The sequence below is a fragment of the Pezoporus wallicus genome, unplaced genomic scaffold (assembly GCF_028554395.1).
Source record: "Pezoporus wallicus isolate ANWC-B61680 ecotype Strahan unplaced genomic scaffold, APGP_CSIRO_Pwel_v1 scaffold_13239, whole genome shotgun sequence".
Lineage (NCBI taxonomy): Eukaryota > Metazoa > Chordata > Aves > Psittaciformes > Psittacidae > Pezoporus > Pezoporus wallicus.
The window spans coordinates 3,867,135-3,888,816 of NW_026642052.1; the positions used below are offsets into that span (position 1 = coordinate 3,867,135).

General features: G+C 45.8%; 1 protein-coding gene across 2 annotated transcripts in view; it reads left to right on the plus strand.

Annotated features, from left to right (window-relative positions):
- Nucleotides 1-17,111: 17,111 nt before the first annotated feature.
- CRMP1 (collapsin response mediator protein 1) overlaps nucleotides 17,112-21,682 on the plus strand; it is a 52,390-nt gene continuing 47,819 nt past the window's right edge. Inside the window, exon 1 of one of the 2 annotated variants that reach the window (XM_057426606.1) lies at nucleotides 17,112-17,706. In XM_057426606.1, coding sequence (XP_057282589.1) covers nucleotides 17,335-17,706 — 372 coding nt within the window. In that variant the 5' untranslated portion in view covers nucleotides 17,112-17,334. Of the gene's footprint in view, nucleotides 17,707-19,922; nucleotides 20,301-21,682 lie in introns of those variants that run through there. The other variant, XM_057426607.1, reaches the window with a different exon arrangement.

The window sequence follows — 21,682 nt, forward strand, 5'->3', positions numbered from 1 at the left end:
AGGGAAAGGATGTAACCGCAAAATGACTACCATTTGTTCATAGCCTTGTAAGGATACTGATTTGATTATGACATTGAAAAAAATCCAACCTACTCTAGCAGTTATTCTGTTTTGTAACAGACCTTTGCAAAGATCAGGCAAGAAAAACAAGGCAAAACAGAAAATCTCAGATATATGTGTGCTCCTGTCTTCCTAAGCTTTTGCTATGGGGTTCAGAGCATCCTGAAATCCTCTTCCTCAGGTGCTACTTAATCTGTTCTGGATGTGCATACATCATCTTTCCCTGTATGGTGGGAGGGTAAGTGGGATGAAAAAATGTTTTGCTGAAATGGGGATTCATTTTCCCCTTTTTCTTAGGCTGACAGCAGCAAGGCAAACCTGATGATGAGCTACTTGTATGACTGTGCATTTTAGGAAAAGATATTTCTTTGTTACTGCTGCTGCTCTGTTACAGCAATTAAAAAATGTGTCTAAGGAAGAGGCAATAAATCTGAAAGCGTCTTTGGTGACTAAACATTATGCTCTAAATACGCAATGCTGCTGATGATTTTCCCAGTCTCCTGTGAGTCATAAAATCTTGTCTGGTACTGAGTGAGCCATTCTTAATGACCTTGGCTTTAAAAAAAAAATGCCTGTGACTTCCTCTCAGTCAAAAAATTTAAATGAATGGTTTTCTGTAGGACATTTGTAGTGCTTTTCAAACCATTAATATTCCTGAAGGACAATGGGCAGGTCTGCATTTACAAGTATCGCTGCTGCCTCCAGGACAAAACCCCTCTGCTCCAAAGGTTGCTATGGCCTAGATGAATGCAGCCCTTGGTCTTCTGGGCAGGCTCTAGCCATGCAAATGTGAAAAGGATTGCCTGGGAAGATCACCCAGTAAAAAGGTCGCATGACTCGGAGACTGAAGGGCTCAAATGGCCTCTGTAACCAAGGACCTTACGTCCTGCTCACAATTTGGGCTCTTTGCTCCCAGCAGGTGTTTTAGATTTTCATGGTTGTACTTACCTCCTTGGCTTCCCCAGCATTGCCCCTGGGGCACAGGCTTTCTGCTCATAGCCTTTTGACCAGTTTGCAATGCCTTGATGCAAGGAGGTTGAACCCAGTTCAGCAAATGAAGCATGTTCTTACAAGATTCATGGCTGCCACCTACTGCAAATATACCTGTTTCAGTGGTGTTCTACAACTGGTACGAGAACCTGGTATTACATGTTACCAGTAGAAACTTGTCATTAAGATTTCTGTGTTGATGATGTCTCTCTGGGAAACTGTAAGAGAAATGGGTGGCCCAGCAAAAGATCTGGAAATAACCAAGCTGAATGTGCTTCTGTTGCATATGGTGGGAGAGGGGGGGGCTGTGGGATTGTTGTGGGTCAACCTGGCTGTTGCATATTTACCACTGGAAGTTCCAGTTGTAACTGAATGTATGATGGTGCTAAGGCACATAGTGAAGTACATTAGGTGTAAAGTATTTTTTTGTGGTTGCAACTGCCTGTTATCATTGGTAATTTTCCAATAATGCTCACTTCTTTAACTAACCTTGATGAAATATGCACATGATAGCAATTGTCTCTGTCTTTTAATTGACAAGATAATCCTTCTGGAATTTGCCTTCACATTGTACTCAGTTGCACTATTGTTTGGAGATGTTTCTCAAAACCAATATGCCCACTATTCAGAAGGTACCACTCTGCCATCGTATTTGGACATGTCATGCTGTTATGGTCTCTACAGTGTGAGGCTAACTCATTTGATTTAGCCTTTAAATCCATTATGAATGTCTTAACGGAAGAGATTTAAATAACACTAACTTCCTGTCCTCACTTTACCTTAGCATGAGAAAAGAGCCTGTATTTAACAAATGCTACTAAAAGCCCTGGGGTATATAAATGAGATGGTACCTGTACAGGAAAATAGAGTCAGCAAAAACAAACAGGGTCCTGTGGAAGATGCTTTGAATACAAGGGTGTTTTCATTGTTTCTTGTTTTAATTGGAATAGAACCACTCTTTAATTAGGACTAGCAGTGGGTGAATACTATGATGAAAAAATAAATATTCCAGTTGGAGTATTAGTGTGTGTTCTCAGCAATCTGTGATCAGACTTTGAGGTTTCCTAGTTTGTCATTTTAAATTGTTGGACTGCTTCATATCAGTGTGTTTCACCCTAAGCTTCTTGGCAAGCTGCCTTGCTTTAGCTGCGTTTTCAAGATTTTGGGTTAGCAATTGATCTCGTAAGCGTGCATGCTCCTGCTGCCTGCTTGCAAAGCTGTGGAATATTTGATGTGCGGGAGGTTAGACATTGGGATTCTTCTGTAAGCATTTGCATCTCAAAGCTGCAATGGTTGCAAGGCAATTCTAGAAGACATTTTTTGAAAACAAATATATTATTCCTATATAAATTGATAGGCCATTAATGGAAGAAATTAACCTCCAGAATGGTGCTCAGCACAGTAGTGAATTCAATTGTCCATTCACTCTGTCAGATTCACATTTGCAGCTCCTGTTTGCTGTGGCTCCCCAACCCTACTTGCAACTCTTAAACTGTTCTTCTCCAAACAGTGTGAGAAGGAACGCGTGTGTGACATTTTTCTGAAGAGTTCCACGACAGTGAATAGCAGTGCTGCTCGTGTGTTGTATATTGGCCACATTCAGCTGTTCAGGAAACTAATGTATTTTGCATAGAATATGATTAAGACAAACCTCATTCAGTGCTGCATGAATTCATTGTACCAGAGTTACACCGTTTCATAAGAAAGACACTGGCATAAAGGCAAAGCGACAATGTTGAATCAGTTCTATAACTGTAACAATATACAGTATTTAATACCTTTATTAAACACAAAAGTATAGAATAATATTACTTAATTTTATAATATAATATAATTTATTTGTGGTTTTCAACATCCACGGTTGGTTAGGTTTTTTGGCTTTTTTTCCCTGGGTTGCAATTGGTGTAGTTTTTCCTTTCCTATGGGATATATGCAAGCTCTCTTGGCCTTTGTTTATAAGTGGGATCAATATGTCTTCATTCAGAGTTTAATGAGATTCACACCTCCAGTGTGAATCCATCAATTAGAAATGAACTGTATAAGCAGCAATTTGTGAATGAGAAGACTACATTGGATACCATTTGATTTTCTTTTTTTTCAAGCACAGCAGTCAAGTGTTTTTACAAAGGTCAGTATACTCTTTGTCATATAGCATTTCTTTACCAAACAGCTGAGGAATCCCATGTATATTATGTCAAAATGCGGCTTTGCAACATATCCTTTCCTGTAATCACTTTTCTTTCTTTGCCAGTTTTTCAATTTGCAGGTAACCACAACTTTTCTAAATAAAGATGTTCATATTTTAAAATAAGCTATTATAAAACACACACAAATAATTGATGGTAGATAATTTTCCATTAAAGTGTGTTGTGCGCTACAGACACACTGATTTTCTGCAATGAATAGAAATTATAAAATGACTGGCTGCTCATGATTCTATTAGTTAGACCAAGTGAAGTATCTGCAACTTCATTTTCAAATATTAAGGAACAGTACAAGCCTCCATGCCTGGCATTTTTGTCATTTGTGCTACCGTAGCTCCAGAATAGTGGTAAAAGCCAGTGGCACTTCAACAAAACTAAAGATAATATGTAACCCTTGCTAAGGGCAGATGACAGAAGTCATCTTTTATATTTTACAACAGAAACTCTTTCCAGGTGTTGCATTGTACTTTCTTCAAATATTTGTTCACAATAGCAAAAATATGGGTTTCCTTGCCTGGCGTAAATAAATTTTATGAATTTCTTGAATTTTGAACTTTCTTCATTTTGAATACCTCTACTGATACAAAGCAATGGAAATATGGTGTTGTCCTGGGTTCAGCAGTAGCAGTCATGTTTTTTTTTCCTTTGTGTTAGCTGGTGCAGTGCTGTGTTTTGACTTCCAGCCTGAGAACAGTGTTGGTGAAGCCAATGTTTTCAGTTGTTGCTAAGTGATGTTTACCCTGACCAAGGACTTTGTGAGGCTTATGCTCTGCCAGGGAGGAGGGGAAGCCGTGAGGAAGCAGAGATGGGGTGCCTGACCCGGGCTAGCCAGGGAGGTATTCCATACCACAGCACGTCATGCCCGGGGTGGGGGGTAACTGGGAGTTACCCGGAAGGACACGGGCTTCCGGGTGGAACTCGTTTTCTTGGCCGGTGGTATCGTATTCTCTTCTCTTGTTATTTTCCTTTATCATTGTTGTAGTTGATGGTAGCGGTGGTGATCTGCGTTGTACATTGGTTGCTGGATTGTTCTTGTCTCAACCCGTGGGAGTTGCACTTTTTCGATCCTCCTCCCCGTTCCTCCGGGAGCAGGGAAGGGGAGAGCCCCCGGTGGGGGGGGGGACACAGACCTCGATTGTTGTCAGCTCGGCACCACTCACTGGGAGTGAGTGAACAAGTTATCTGACTGGGTTTAAACCACGACAGGTGTACCCACTCAGCGTATCAGTGCTGAGGTAGAGAGCACCCACCGTGCACTGGTGACTTCAGATCTTTGATGCTATGTGTTAGATATTGAGGAAACATTCCCAGTATGCATTGACTGGTATTATTCAGAAGCCAAACTGAAGCAGCTTGAATGGCATGATAGTCCACTACCTACACCTACCTCAAACACTTAGAAAGTTAGCAGATATTATTTTGATATGGATTTACAGTGGTATCACCATATTTCATGTCTTCTTTCAGATGAAAAGAATAAAATAGCATCATGCTTTTTCTATCTTCTCAACAGAAAGAACTATTTAACTTAAAACCTTGTGCACGCATTCATTATGGTTGGACTCAATGATCTAAAAGGTCTTTTCCAATCTATATAATGCTGTGACTAACTAAAACAGAGAACAGGGACTCTCTGAAGATGACACAGAGATTTTAGGAATGTCTGTACAGTCCTGCAGCTGTAGGAAGAGGTGTGGCTGGTCAGCACTAGTTCTGTTCCACTGGTAAGAGCTGAGGTAATGAGCTTGTGCAGAGCAGTCAGCACTATTTTGATCATAGTACTCTTTATATTTACTGTCTTTGAACAAGCCGAACTGGCCAGGGAACAGCAATACGCTTGTCTGGCAGTATTGATGGTCTCTGAGCCTCCTTAAAAATGTTAGTTTAGATACCTGAGGGAGTAGACCACTTGCTCTGTGAGGGGAGGCCAAGGGATCAAGGCTGGTTCATCCTGGAGAACAGCCAGTTTTGGAGGGACCTCACAACAGCCTTCCTGAGCAAGTAATTGAGAAGATGGATCAGGGCTCTTTACAGTGGTGCATGGTGAGAAGATGAGGGCATGAGCTGAAATGAGAGGTTCAGACTGGACACAGGAAAAGCATTTCTCTCATGAGGACAGCCCAACAGTGGGACAAGCTGCCCAGGGAAGTTATCCAAAACTCCATCCTGGGAGTTTTTCAAGCCCTGAGCAAAATGGTCTGTCTGACTTCTGCTTTGAGTATGTTGATCTAAATGATATTCTGAGGTCCCTTCCTATGATCTTATGGTTTCCTGGCAGTTGGCACATGATGAATAAGGGTAGATGAGGATGACTGGGAGCAGCTAGAACAAATAAATGCTAGCAGCTCACAGAGGTGGTAAAAAATTGGAGAACCTCAAATGAGTACATGAAAATGGATTGTTGATCTTTCTTATGCTGAGAATAATTCAGTCCTGGCTTAGAGAGCAGTGCGCAGTCTCATCACTTCTATGTTGCAAGGTTCCCTTTACGGCTCCAGTGTCATGAAGAAATCAGTTTTTTTTATGACCTTATGCATTTGCAGGTCTTTGTGTTGGTGACTGAAATTGATCTTGCTCGTGATGTGAAGGAACATGAGTTCAGCCTCTGCATCATTGCTCAAGCATGTGCTTTAGCTCTAACAAAGAACAGGAGGCCAGCAAATTTCTGAGCACCAGAAATACCCATCCTGAAACACTTAGGTCCATTATTAATAACAACTCAGCTGGTTTTTAACCACTGTGATGCACAGTTGGAAACTGCATCTTTGTGCTTAAGCAGTAGAAATGCCTGGTTGACATTTTTCATGGGTAAAGTGACATTATGAAGATCTTTTTCTATTTCCTCAAGCATTTCACCACACAGACTTCCTCCCTGACTGAGTAATTACAAAACAATTCAGTAGTGGTTTATGTTGCCATAATGCTTAGTTAGATAAGTGGCATGAAGAAAAAGAATAAGAGAAAGGCGAAGGACAAATACGTCAGGGAAATAAGACTGGAAGGAGCACAAGGACTTGAAAGGACTTGGAGTGGAGAATAAAAGGGGGGGATAAGTAATGTCACATAGGAAGGAGCAAGGGACAAAGGAGGGTGAAAGGAAAGAGGAAGTGAAAAGGCTGACAAAAAAAAAAAGGAAAATAATTATAATTGGGAGCTAACATTTCAAGAAAAAAAGTAATAAAAATGAAAGTAAATATTATGCAAATAATGACTGTTACATTTGTAAATGCTCCCTAGTCTAGCAGTGTGTATTTGGCAAATATTCTTTATCCCTAAGTTTAGAAAACTGGAGAACTTGGTTTACATTTAAATTGGTGGATAACAAAAGGTGTGATCGTTTAATTGCTAAAAATATGGTCACTGAATGACTGAGGTTTGAATCAGATTTCCACTATCCTGGCCACACCAGTTTTCACACCTGATAGTTTAGGTACATTTTTCCCTTCGAACAAGTCAGTAAACTGACAACTGGCAATAATGAGTAGCTCCTGTGAAAGCAATTGAAGGATTAAAATTGCAACCTCTCTGTCTTTTAAAATAAGGCTGTTTTAGGAGGACCTAGGGACTCATCCTTCTGATCCTCCTCACCCGTTATGTACAGTGATGGGATCACAGAGGAGAGACTTTGTATATGAGTAGAAGGGGAGAGACAGGGATGTATTTCAGACCATCCCAGAATACAAGATCAGCTCTGCTGTTACTAAGTCGTTATTTCTCACTGTAATATCAATTACAAAGTGCCCACAGTCCCAAAAAATCTTTGGAAGCTGTAGATAGCAAAGACCATGCATTCTGTTGGGTCTTATTTTAATTGCAGTTAGACCACAAAGACATTAATCAAAAAAGAAGATGATCCATGGAGACTCTAGTAGGGTTCCCTTTGTTTGCCTGGAGACATGTGTCCTGGGTTCGGCAGTAGCAGTCATGTTTTTCATTTGTGTTAACTGGTGCAGTGCTGTGTTTTGGCTTCCAGCTTGAGAACAGTGTTGGTGAAGCCGATGTTTTCGGTTGTTGCTAAGTGATGTTTACCCTGACCAAGGACTCTGTGAGGCTCATGCTCTGCCAGGGAGGAGGGGAAGCTGTGAGGCAGCAGGGACGGGGCGCCTGACCCGGGCTCTCCAGGGAGATATTCCATACCACAGCACGTCATGCCCGGGGTGGGGGGTAACTGGGAGTTACCCGGAAGGACACGGGCTTCCGGGTGGAACTCGTTTCCTTGGCCGGTGGTATCGTATTCTGTTCCCTTGTTATTTTCCCTTATCATTGTTGTAGTTGATAGTAGTGGTGGTGATTTGTTGCTGGACTGTTCTTGTCTCAACCCGTAGGAGTTGCACTCTCTCGATCCTCCTCCCCGTTCCTCCGGGAGTGGGGAAGGGGAGAGCCCCGGTGCAGGGGGGGACGGACACGGACCTCGATTGTTGTCAGCTCGGCACCACTCACTGGGAGTGAGTGAACAAGTTACCTGACTGGGTTTAAACCACGACAACATGAGTGGACTGCAATAGACTTTGTGTGTTCGCAGTACAGACTGGAGTTGTGCAGTACAGCCTGGAGCTGTGCAGTACAGCTGTGTGTTGGAGTACAGCTCTATTGGACCATGGAAAGAGAAGAAATTCCAAAAATGGTTTTGTTTGGATCTACCTACAGCAGAATCAGAGATAATGTACAAGTTCTTAAGAAGGCTACAGAAAGCTTCTGGTGCTTTTTTGAACCAGAAGCAAGTCTGAACATTTGCCACCTTCTGATCCAAGATGGAAATCTGAAGTAGGAAGTACGCAAGAGCTCTAAATTCCTCTCATCAGCAGGGCTCCTAGATGTGCTCCTGCTGAACTGGCCTCTCGTGACTCACTTACTGACTTTTGCATACCTCACTGGTTTTGTGTCCTACAATACCCTATTTAGCTACTACAAAAATAATGGCCTCCCCTTTATTACTCTGCTTAAGTGCAGGATATTTTTTCAGTTCTGTTCTTCCTGCTTGGAAAAACCTTTCCATCCCTTCAGAACAAGCCATAAAGACTCTATTTTTTCCAGTTTTTGATTTTTTTGGAGGGGGCATGTCAGTGACTGGGACATGTTTTAGTAATGACAGTTCATTACTATCACCAGACCATTATTACTATAATAATTACAATTTTTTTAATTATGTATGTTATTATCATTTCCTATACTCCGGATGTACCAAGATGTATGCTCCTCCAGCAGACACCAAGTTTTAGCAATCATTAAGTATGCAAGTAGTGTGTCACTGGTGATATTCAACAGTAATAATGACAGCCTCAATGGAAATGGAAAAGCCAGATATAGTATTTTGCAGGCTTTGAAATTTAATATCTGAGGAAGAATTCAAATGGTGAATATTGCTCTCAGAAGAGGCATAGAAGTAGCACTTACTTGGAAGGTTGGATTTGTGATGGCTGTTATCCCTGGGATGAAATTTATCCATGAGACTACTTCTGCAGATCCCTGCCAAGGGGATGATGAAATAGTGTTGGGAAGATGGAAGACTGTGTCTATTCCCATATTGATAAATGGATGGCAGTAAATTGTTTACAAGAAGGAGTAAGGTAGTTTCCAAAAGGGAAAAGTGTGGGCTGTGCTTTTAATCTTAAAATCTGTAAATCATGGGAGAATGTCTCCATGTGTTTTGAGTAGTTCAGTTTCTAAGTTTCTACAATGTGCCCTATTAACACTGTCATTAAGTTGGGTTGGTATGGTAGCACCTAGGCAGACTGCTTCCCAAATGCTTCATTTTGGCCTTGAATGAATAACAAACAATTCCCTAAATTGTGAAAATCCAAATACTTATGCTTTTGTCTTTTTTATTTCTCTTCCATGTTCCACACCTCCCCCCCCCCCCCCCCCTTCCTCTTATCCAGGGAAGAATGTATCAGTCACACAGAAGAAGCAGTACTGCTCTGAAGAAATGATGAAAGGTGCTTGGACCTGCTGGTGACTGCAGCTGCTTCATTATGGGAAAAACTGGGAAGTTGCCTTGAGTTACCATCTGTCACATTTTAGCCACCTCCTGTAGTAGAAGCTGGCCATGTGGGCCAACCCAGTGTGTGGTTTGAGTTTTCATTCTGTTTTCTTTTCTTGGGATCTCAGCATTTCAAAGAAATTATCCAGTTAAGCACAGATCTCAGTCTTTATAGGTTTAGGTGTGTGGGCATGTAATATCTTCCGCCTCATATGGCTTTGAGCATTCCTGAAAGAGTCTTTGATCTGAGTTAGGATGTTTAGTATTTCTGTGGACGTGGTACTTGAGGGTACAAACTGTTTAGGAAATGAGACAACTGCAATTTTACAAGGGTAAGTAGGAATTAGGAATGCACTTCATGCGCACTGAGAGGCACTTAGAACATCAAAGCGCTGTGTCCCAATAGTCTAGATTGATTGTTTCAATTGCATGAATAGGCCACATTTAATTTAACTTTCAGATTAAGGCATTCATATGCATACACGCTTTTCCTGAAACAGGTGGGTTTGTGCACACTGGTTGATAATGGTACACGTGATGCAAACGCATTTTGCATCCACACCACACAATATGGATTTATGCACCCCTAAGCCCCACTGTTCATGTCTGAGTACCCATCTGTGAAGGCAGGGAGATGTAAGTGCAGGCACAAGACTTGTGCATAAGGGATCATATGGTACATCCATTCCTTCTTTAACTAAAGTCACATAGTACTGTTGAAGTCAGTGGCAATACTTGTGTTGAACCTGAGCAGGAGCAGCTGTGCGTACTTCTCTCTCAAAATGTCCCTTAGAGTGTAATGCACTTTCAGGTTTTATAACTGTTTTATGACTTGTATTTCCTCTTTTCTTTTTTTTTTCTTTTTTTTAATGTAGACCTAACTGATAGAATGCACTGTCTTTATGGTCCTTAGTCACCCAGTAATTTCAGATAGCCTTTGAAAGGAGGCAGAAGGATAATAAACTGTGGAATCCCAGATCAGATTAATGTAATGTGCATTTCTAGATTATGATTAGTAACAAGATGCACGTTGGCATGGTAACACTTGAAGCTTAACTACAAGTTCTTAAAATAAAGCAATGACATATGTGTAGGTTTCTATGCATTTGCATACTATCCACCTGAAAATATACATCATTTCCACAACACTCAGGCAATTAAACCCTACTTCTTACGTTTGAATTAAGTGTCAAAATAAAACATCATGCCTCTTTCTTAGTATTTATATATAATCTCCGGCCACAAATTATAAATGTTGATAATGAACCTGTCCATTTTGTAACGTCATAGGCATTCCTCCTTTTGGTTTCATTTTAAAATGATTAGCATAAGGAACGTACAACACGCTTCACTCTTTGTGGTTTGAAGCATATTGATCTCCTTTAAATTCTAGCCTCTCCTAATATGAAAATTGTCTCCCCAATATTGGAAAAGTCTGTTTATGAATTGGTAAGCCAGTGGGTGCATTTCATGTGGCTGAGGATCAAGAATTAAAATCCCAACTTTATCTCAAATCATTATAAGAAAGCAGAAAAATTTTAATGTGAGATTACTAGCTAAGAGAGAGAGCCTAGCTATCATTTTCTAGTTGCCTTATGAAAAGTATTTTCTAAAAGTTGTGTTAACAGAAATTGACTTGTTTAATGTGCTATCTATGACAAACGTGCCAGGGGATGCTTCACGTGTATAGTTGTTCCATGTTAAACTTTCTCAGAATGCGAATTTGGGCACTTTGTTCTGGTTGCTTTATATGCACAATATTGCTTTGACCAAATTCCTTCCAGTCAGAATTAAGAAGCTGTTAAGTCTACATAAGTAAATACAATCTTCTTCTGTCACCCTAAATAGACAAAATGGACAGTGTCACGTGGAAAATATGATTTCTTGACAGTTCCCTTATTTATGTATACTCTATAGAGCATTGCAGGATATGGAGAATATGGTTTACAGTATTCCCACAGTTCCATATGCAACCTTTAAATCCTGAATTCTATTCTTCACACCACTATGGATGGCAGATGCTTGAAGTACAATGATTGACTCTAGCATGATAATCATGTTACATTCAGAATAATACAATTGCTAGGAAGTATTTCACATACACAGCAGAATTCCCAGCATAAACCTCCTGCTAAGGCATGGATGAGGTTTGTCCTTGTGGCCTTTTGTGTTTCATAAATCTACCTGTATTAGCCACTTGCAGATGAAGGATTTTAGGATTTGAATTTCCTGTGGTTGTGGGGTGGAGGGAGGGACATGTGCATGCTGGGTTTTGCCAGTAATCCTTTGGAAATCCTTTAGTGCCTTAAGGAGGCAGAGTGGGAACAGACCTTAGGATTATAGAAACTTGTTCAAACCTCTTTCTTGCTTTAGCAGAATTCCTTTAAAACATATTGTGCCTTTGGCTCGAAACATATTTGCATTAGAAATCAGTAGCCACGGGATTATGGTCAGGAATTTTTGTCCCTGCAATGTTAGGAAAGAGAGTATACTGTTTCTTGTGTAGGATGTGAACTAAAAACATAGCTAACTTCAGTTCTACCACTGGGATCAGTGCATACAAGGAAAGCTGCAAGTTGTAGGTCAAGCTGAACAAAATTAAAAAGAGAGAAAATTTAAATGTACTGGATGAAATGTTTCTGCCACTGAAGTGACTGGCAAATTTCCACTGACATCCCTGGGACCGAGATTTCATGCTTGCTGCAACTTGGCTTGAATGCTCAGTTCTGATAGATGCTTAAGCATCATGCTGTCTTTAATGTTGTCTATGCACATAGGAGAGAAAAAGAGAGATTAGTAGTTGTGGAGACCTGTCTTGATTTGGAGTTGTTGGGATCTTCAGAGATTTATACCAATCTCTGTTCACTATTGTTTCTCTGTGTAACATAGGCTCTTGCTATGGGAATATGAATATGCAAATGTAAATTCCAATGTGAGAGGTTACTGTGCAGTGTGCACTAACTGATGCCATTCTCTCATGCATTTCTCTACTCCCTGAATTGTGGTCTTTTTTTAAAAAAGAGGGAAAATGTAGTTCAGAGTTGAAAACAACTCCTGTGGAAAAAATCCTGTATGAGGTAATTCATGTACTCGCTGATGGTCTTAAGCAGATCTTAGAAAAAGTTGAATAAGCTTTTAACTCATGAGTTAATTCTGTCATTTAGGAATTAAGGGCAAATTGTTAGTACAGCTAAAAAAAAAAAGGGGGGGGGGGAGGAATATTAAGGCCTGGAAATCAAAGCGGTGATGGTGGTCTTCTATTTTGATCCCTGTGATGATAAACAGGTTTTAAAGAATATGTAAATAGTTAAAAGAAAGTCATCACATAGCTTGCAGTATGTAAGACAAAACCCAGCATGGAACAGACTTTTATAGCTTGTTTATAAATTACACTCTTGTCTTTTGTTTGGAACTTGGAAAAAGAAACCATGTAAATTAAATAAGGAGTAAAGACTTGCTGCATACATTTGTCTGACTGAAACAAAGGTATTTCCCCACCCCCTAAGGTATTAATGAGTAATCTGGACTGAATAACATACAGAGATCTTGCCTTCTGAGCTCTGGTGCCGTGCAGTATTTAACTCTTCTGCACAGGCAACAATGGGATGGTAACCCGAAGTCATAAAAAGCAGTTGTTAGGGCCATAGATTGGGATCCATCTAAAGAGGTGCCAAAGAACTCACAAAAAGCCTTGGGGTTATGGTATGATGTACCAGCTAGACTGCGGAGAGAGGGGTGTTTGTAAATTAATGCAAGGAGTTTAAACTCGACCCATCGCCACCCTGTAACCAGGTGTCAAACCGGTCTCAGCTAAGTGAGAAGCTTCAGTTGTATGAGAGAGGCCACTCTTCTTTGAATCTGTTCCATTAAACCCTGCTGGATAACTTTTCAGCAAAGATTTCCACTCTAAAATTTTTGACATAAATATCAACTGTACATATGTATTAATTTTCAGTGTAACTAGGGAGGATACAGAATTGTAATGAAGTCACAAAGTCTACTTGATGATTATCACAGATTTGTAACTCTCACTTAAATGATGTAAGATATGTTGACATTTTATCTTGTTAACAAGATGTATTTTTCTATGTTAGTTAAATGTATAATTTGTATAATTTTGTATATTAAATGTATGCATATTTTAAATTAAAAACTTTATAATTTTAATTATTTTTACACTCAAATGGTGGAAGAGCTTCTGAAATATAGCAGTAAATACAACTGTATCCATGAACAGCAACCCAGGAAGTCTCCATTCTGAGGAAGGGACCATCTGTCTTCTAAAAGGGTAAGGAAACTGTTAAGTCTGAGCTCTTGTTTCTCTTGGTGGAGGAGCTGCCATTCAATTTTGCTGATTTAGCAGAATTATTATGAATTAGCAGAATACTATGGGCTGGATCACTGATGAGGAAGGGGGAAACCTGAGCCTTCCCCGGCTTGTACAGCTTTGGATCCACTGCTCCTGCAGGTAGGGAGAAAGTCCGAATCACTGATCCATGGGATGGGGTTTTGTGGGGGAAGGAGGACACTGCAGCCAGGGTACAACAGACACGTAGAGCAGAGAGAGGGAGACTGACCCAGTGACTTAGTAACTCAAGTCATTCCTTTGAGACAAGAGAAAGGAAGGGAGGGAGGAAGGGAGGGAGAGAAGGAGGGAGGAAGGAAAAGAAACTTGTTTCTCTATCACACTCACTACTTTAGAAAACTTGTTTCTCTATCACACTCACTACTTCTGGGGTGTTCATGCCTTTTTTTTGTCTGATTATTCTGCTGTAAAATGCACAACAGCAAAAATAGGTGCAAAATGAATGTTGCATATTCTCTGAGCCCCTGTACCAGGGGAGTCCTATTATAGCTCATGATCTTGCTGATGCAAGAAGAGTTCCAGCTACAACTGGAGCCAAGCCAGTGATAGCTTTCTTGTTAGACTTTCGTTCAAGGTTTTTATTGTGTGAAGCAAGCATGTCTTTAGGTTTTCTGCTCTCTCTTATCTAGTATATTTGGAATAAACAGGAAGAGGGTGCACTTTTAATCAAGTTCTGTCCTCTTTTCATGAAGCTGTGTCAAGGCAGGATGAGATCAGTGTCTGCAAGAGAATATACCAAAGCAATACATTTCTCCTAAGTTGCATAAATGTTTTTAGGTAAACTTGAAGGGTAACCAGGGTATCAGGCTGTAACTGGGTCTGCTTCTGCAACTAAAAATTGCAATTTTCTTTCTTAGTGAACAGAAGAACAGTATGCATCTGTTGACTTAAAACACAGTTTTTAATACATTAAAGGCTACACTGTGAAAGAAATCCATTTAAAAGCAAAGAAAGAATCTGATACGATTTTATGCTTATTTCTAACTTGAAAGTTTAATGCTGTTTTCTAAAGCATTGATTTGACATATTCTCTACGTCTCGTGGTCTCCTTATGTGTTAGCATAAAGATGAATGTCCTGGCTTAATACTGAAAAAAAAATGAATTATTCTTTGCTATTTTTAAAAACTGAGCAGATCTGAAAACCTGAACAGTGTTATGTAACTAGGTCCCAAGTGTAAACAGTGTCCATCTTTCTTAGCTTTATGGATGTTAAATAAAAGATACTCTTCATTTATCTGATGCATGCATTATGTACAACATACTGGGCCTACTATGGCACCATCAGAAGGTTTTTTTTTTCTGGAGATTCAAATTAATCTCTTGATTGGAAAGAAATATCTCATAAAATGAATAATTTTTCCAATACTTATGAGGACAGGCAGGTCACACATCACACACCATGAGCCACCTGCGTATTTCACTGTCAGGGTTTGATGCAGAGGAACAAACTGAGGTGGATTTTTTTTCCCCAGCATGATCAATAAATCTTAATGTTACTATCAGGAACAAAAAATAAAAATCAATATTAGCCCACATATACAAGAGAAGAATTTAAAGAAGCAACAAAGCAATGTCCTACAAGTTACACTTATTTTTTCACTCCCCATTGAAACCTCCATATGATATTACAGTGTTGATGTAGTAGCACGGTTTGTTAAGTGAACTATGGAATCCTGGACAATGTGTGTTCAGAAATGTCAGTCTTGATGCTGCAATTGCTAAAATTAACGTGTTAGTAACCAGTGATCAGGAAACTTTTGACTTAGTTCCTAACTCCCCTCATGCAAACAACACATAGAGTGTTGAATGTGCACACGGGGCATTCAGGAAAACAGGTACCACTGTGTTATGACAAATGCAGAAAAGACTGCTATTTTCTTTTGATGTCCTTTGGCAATGCTCAGGTATGTTACATCACTGCTTTTTCACATGGTTTTGGTCCATGGTTAGCTGCTAATGAGAAAGATGGTTATCTGGACTTGCTTCTGATGAAGTCCCAAGGACCTCTGTTTTTAGCATCCCACTTATCCTGATTCATTCTTAACTTGTGATTTTTCTCATGGTGGGCCACAGACAATAGTGCTCTGTTGCTGGGCTTGTACTCAAATGGCATAACCATGTTGTACATGAGCAGTAAACAGGTCTTGGGACTGATTCGCTGTTTCAAATTTGCTTAGTCATTTAATCAATCTCAGACCAGTTTGTTCCAATGAATTACTTCAGAGCAACAGAGAATGTCCCTTATGTAACTGCTGGTGTATTCAAAGCCTGGCAGAATTGTCTGAGATTGGATGCGTGTATGGGAGAGGAGGGTCCAAGTTTTGTGGTTTCAGTGGATGATCTCTGCAGGATTAGAAAACAGGTAGAGATGTAAAGACAGACTTTCTGAAGTGTGCTGTGCAGAGCTGAGGGGAGCACATTCTCCACTCCTCCTGCTTTAAAAAAAAGCCCTTATTGATCGTTGATTTGGGGCACTGGCACCCCTCACAGAGAAAGGAAGCCTCTGCCCCAGGCTCCCTGCGTTGCCTTCCCTTCCCCGACGCGAAACCTCGGCGAGAGCCGCCCGGAGTGCTGAAGGGACAGCTCCGCGGCGCCATGCCGCGGGGGTTCCGCGAGGGCGCGCAGGCTTCCGCGGGGGCCTCGGCGGACCAGGCGCTCCGGGCTGCGGGGGAGACACCGAGGTCCGCGGAGCCGCCGCCCCCCGGCGCCTCATCCCCGGTGGCGGAGCCGGCGGCGCAGGCGATCACTTCCGTGTCAGGGCCGGCTGCTGCCGCCGTGCTGTTGCGGGAGCGGGCGCCCTCCCAGCGCCGCCGCGGCGGGGGGGAGGAGCGGGGCCGCCGCCACCACCACCCCCCCTCCCCGGCACCAGCTGCTGCGGCAGGGAGAGCGCTGCGCAGCGCCCCTGCTCCGGGGGCCTGGTCGTGCTTCTTCCCCCCTTCCCTTTCCACCGCTCACCCTGCGGCCAACGACCGGCGACGAGCAGCCCCCACCGGGGCAGCGCCGCAGACCCCTCCTGCTTAGGGAGGCGGAGGGAATGTGAGTGTGCAAAGTGGAGGAAACTCCCCCACCCCCTCCCCCGGGGGGGCTGCGGAGATTTGGGGCTTTTATTTTTTATCTATCTCGTTTTCCATTTTGCCATCCACCCCGAAGCCACGCAGCAGCAGGTGACCGGCGCACCCCTTCCCGCCCGCCGGGAAGGACCCCGTTGGCACCGGCTGTGTGTGCATGTAGAGGGCTCCCTCCGCCCCCTGCCTCCCGCCCCCCGGATCATTCTTTATACCGGGGGAGCGTGTGCACTGCGGTCCTTGCTCTGGGAATTGCTGCTGCTCTTCCTATTCGTCGGGGGCTTTCCAATCACCTGCCTCTGCTACCCTCTCCTCTCCGCTCTTTGTACTTTATTTTCACGTGCTCTTTACTAACACGGCTATTTTTAAAACCCGCTTGGATTTATTTCGTTCTCTCTCTTTCTCTCTTTTTTTTTTTTTTTTTTTTTTTTCTTTTTTTTTTTTTTTTTTCCCGGGGGGTGGGTGGGGGGAGGGAGGTTAACGTTTGCATCTCCCTAAGGGAAAGATCCCACCAGCCAACCCAGCTCCGCCACTGCTGCATCCATCCATTCATTTTTATGGTCAACAGCAGCCTATCCCGGTAGTGAAAGGTGCAGAGAAGTGGGAGGCAGAGAGAGAGAGAGAGAGAGAAGGAGGGACGGAGGGAGGGAGAGATCCGGACAGCGAGAATGGCCGAGAGAAAGAGGAACTGGAATAAAGAAGATGACCTGCCCGTGTATCTAGCGAGGCCGGGTACGACCGCCCAGACACCGCGGCAGAAGTACGGGGGGATGTTCGCTTCCGTGGAGGGGGCCTACGAGAACAAAACCATCGACTTCGACGCCTATAGCGTGGGGAAGAAGGGGTCCCGGACCCCGCGGAGCGGCAGCCGGCACGACATGCTGGACGGAGGAGACAACTACAGCGAGACCGCCAGCGACATCAGCGAGGTCTCCGGTTCCGTCATCAGCTCCCCGGGCGACCGGGAGGACAAGACCCCGGGCGTGGAGATCAAATTCCCCATGGGGAAGGAGCTGCTGCAGGGCCAGGACAATGGGCAGGTGAGCAGGGACCGAGCGTGAAGGGGGGGGGAGGAGGGCGAGAGCCCTCCCTCTGCGAGCCGTGCCGAGCCGTGCTGTACCGTGCCGAGCCGTGCCGTACCGTGCCGTACCGTGCCGAGCCGTGCATACTGTACTGAGCCATGCCGCAGAGCCTTGCTCTCCAGCGCAGGGGTACGAGGGCCGCCTTCACGGAAGGTCGGGGAGGCGGGGACCCTCATCCCCGGCACGGTGATGCTACAGGAGGCGCCCGGCTGGCCCCTAAACTATCTCACTTGCCTGAGCTTGGTGGGGGGTGGGGGGGATGACCTCAGAAATCGTTTTCCTTTGTAAGTGATGGCGATGAGTTTTCTTCGTTTCTCTCCCTGCCGTTAAAACGCCGCCCATGCCGGAGAGCCTGGAGGGCAGCCCGGGCCCCCTTGGTGCCTTCCCGGAACAAAGCAGCCCCCGCTGCACTTCTGGGCTGGCAGGGAAAACTCCGGCCTGTCCCAGGCACAGACCAGGCTCTGTCCCGGCCCCGGCTCCCCCCGCTCTTTTATTGTCTCCCGCAGGGCGGGAGGAGCAGCCGAAACCTTGGCGCGGGGGCTCCCCACCTCTGGGGCTGCAACCTGGTCTCCTATTGCAGACTTCAGGAAGAAGGGAGGCCGGTGGGGCTGGCCAGCCCGGGCCAGCTGTGCTTCTCCATCTTAGTCCTGCCGGTGGCACCCAGGCTGGAGGCAGACCCCGGGGGCTGGCTCTCTGGGGAGCTAGGGGCTGTCACAAATTTGTCCTTAGGAAGAAATGTGGCCTTGCAGTAGCGGCCTTGGTTAGATGCACCCTTAGCACCCAGCCTGGAGGCTGTATGGCCTGCTCACGGTCTGTTTTGCCATAGGCTAAAAGGGGAGTTTCAACTCTTTTCTCTCCCTCCTCAATTTGAGCATGAATGGGGTCCTCTCTGGGCTGGTGGCTGGGTGCAGGGGCCACACAGCCTCCCATGCAGCCTGGTGAGTGCCCCACTGTGGTGGGACACCGGAGTGAGCCCGCAGGGCTTGGTGGGACACTGTGCCTGTGACGGTGCCACTTCACTGCAGCAACCTTCAGAGGCTGCCAGCTGCAGTGCAGTCTTCCCTTTCCCAGCTCACCTGAACCCGTGTCTTTTCTATCAGGACCTTGGGCAGTGGGAGGGCATGGTGAACCCTGAAGTCCCCTATCTGATGGGACATCCCTGATGCCTCCTCCCTGTCTTCCCTGCTGCCTGGTTCAGCCTGGGACTCACGGGTAGTGAGCCCATTGTATGCTACCTCTGGATCTCACTGTGATTCCTGAGCTGTCTGGCTCTGGATTGAAATGGGAAGAGGTGGGGGTGGAGGGGAGTGAGGAGGAGGTTTGGGGTAAACTTGTCAAGATCTGGTCACTGGCTTAGGAAGTTGTGCTGTGAGCAGGAGTCACGTGCCTGACCCCTGCACACTGGTGGCTGCAGCTTTTTGCAACCTCTGAACAGTGATTTCAGGGGAGATGTGTCGGGGATGTAGCTGGATGGGAAATACCTTCCATCCGTGTGTGTCATAGGGGTGGGTGTGCTGCTTGTCATGGAGGGATTAACCTGGGCGCAGCTTTGCAGTGCCTCTTACCCTTCCTGCAGTTGTTCATGGAGCCTCCACCATGGGTGGAGGGAGGCACTCTGTGAGTCAGAAGAGACAGAAGGGTTTCAACTCACCACTTTTCCTTTCCAGCTGCCACTGGCACAGCATCTATCTGGGCTCGCCAGGCTGCATTGGCCTATGCCATCACCCCCAGCCTCCCTGGGTGCAGGGCAGGGCAGGGAGTGGCACTGGGACAGTAACAAGGGAGAGCAGAGCAGGGCAGTGCTGCTGTGGTCAGAGCCATTGGTGTGGACAGAGCAGGCACTGCCATCTGGGGACAAAACAGTGCAGTGCCATGGGGTCAGAGCAGGCACTGCGATGGGGACAGAACCGGGCAGTGCCGTCAGGGTCAGAGGCACAGGGACAGAGCAGGCAGTGACATTACCATGTACTGCGCAGTAGGACCCACAGCCGAGGGTTACTCCCCCGATTCCCACCCGCGGGACCCCTCCGGTGACCTGAGCGTGCGGCGGGGCGGTGGCGGAGCTGGGGGGGCGGTGTTTCCCAGCGCCGGTGCGGGAGGGAGGGAGGCTCCGGCTGGATTGATGGGCTGGGAAGGGGGGCCGAGGCGGTAGGGGTGGGGGACAGGAGGGAAGGAAGCGCTTCCTGGGTTGAGCTGAGCGAATCCTGCTCCGACCTGCAGCCGGGAGGGCGCTGCTGCCGCCGGGAGAGGCAGCGCTCGCCGACTGCCCGCGGGAGCCTCGTCCCTGTTTTATTGCAGCCGGGAAAAAAGGTGCCGGGTTTGCCTGGCTCCCCTTGCTCTGGGCGAGGAAACTTTGCCTCCATTACCCAGCACTGCCGGGTCTCCCCCGCCCCGCCCCATCACCCCATCAGGCTCTCAATTATTATTCCTCTCATTACCTCCGATATTTTCCCGTCGGGCTCGGCTCGCTCCTCGGGGTGTGTGGCGTGCGCCCGGCGCTAGCGAGAGCCGACATGTCTTACCAGGGCAAGAAGAGCATCCCCCACATAACGGTAAGCGGGCCCGGCACGTAGCTGCCGCTGCCCTCGCTCCTTTGTTCGCGGGCAAGGAAGGGCGTGAGGCGGGAGCGCCGCGGCCGCGCAGTGCCCCGCGGGTGGCGGCGGGGACCGGGATGCGGGGCTGGGGCTCCACGGTGTGGACGGGTGCGGGCAACGGTGCCCTCTCCTCCTCCTGCTGGAGCTCCGGGATGGGAGTGATTTTGTGTTTTATTTATATACATATATGTATATATAATTTTATTTTTCTATTTTATTTATCTTTCCCTTCCTTCGCCCTCCGCACAGCTGGGGCTCAGCGCCGTGTGCTGGGAACAGAACCTGGGTCGGGGCTGGGGTCGGGGCCGGGCTGGGAAGCAGAGGGGGGAGGCCCGGCCGCGCTGGCGGGGCCAGGGGTGCCGTCCTTCCCCCGAGGAGCAGGGCCCGGGGCGGCTCGGCCGCCGGGCGAGGCAGAACAAAAGAGGGAGGGGACGAGCCGCAGCACAACGTGCCCCCCGCCGCCCCCCGGCAGCCGGGGCGGGCTGGGGATGCGGAGAAATAGGAGGGGGGAAACGGGAGGGGTAGGAGCGTGGAAAATCAAAGAGCGCCATGATGCCAGCACCAACACCTCTGCGCGCTATTAATACATCAGCCATGGTAGGGATCAGGAGGCAAAGAGTTAATCATAACCATCCTCTTCCTAGCTGTGCCTGCCTCCCGTTAGATGCTCTTATCCCCGAGCAGTACTACAATAGAGTGTGCTTTCTGTGCCAGGAAGAGAGGATGTGGGTCCTTTGATTCAGTATGATGTTTCCCCTAGATACACGGGTTCCGCAGGGCTGGATAACGATCAGGCAGAACTGGAGAGGAGCGGGGCTTCAGGAAAACCTCCCCTGGAGTTTGGTCACCCAGAGGTTTTCCCTGACACTGGTGCTGGTCTCCAGGCTGGTGCCTACTGTCCTCTTGAGGGGCTGGATCGGTGGGTGATGGGGTCACTGCTGCTGTGTGGGCAGAGATGAGTGAGGAAGCGGAGTGAGCCCAGGGAGGCTTGGGTTCAGAGAGGCTTGGGTTCACGGAGCTTGCCCAGGAAAAGCTGGCACTGTCAGGTGCCTGGCACAGGGCAAGTTTCAGTAGCTGGAGTGAGGTGATGGGTGGGTGTGGCAGCTTCCGGAGCAAACCTGATGGTTAAAGGCATTATTTGAGCCAGCGGTACAAGGCTTGTACCTTGTTAATCCTCAAGGAAACCTTGAGGTTTCCTCGATATTAAAATCCCAACCTGTTAGCCAGCATACTTGGTCAGGAGGAAAACTCCTTCCACAAGCAGTTTTATGGTACCAAAGTGCTGCATTTATGCAGTTTTCCGCTATCAACAGGCAGCAGTATGTGGTGGTGAGGCTGAG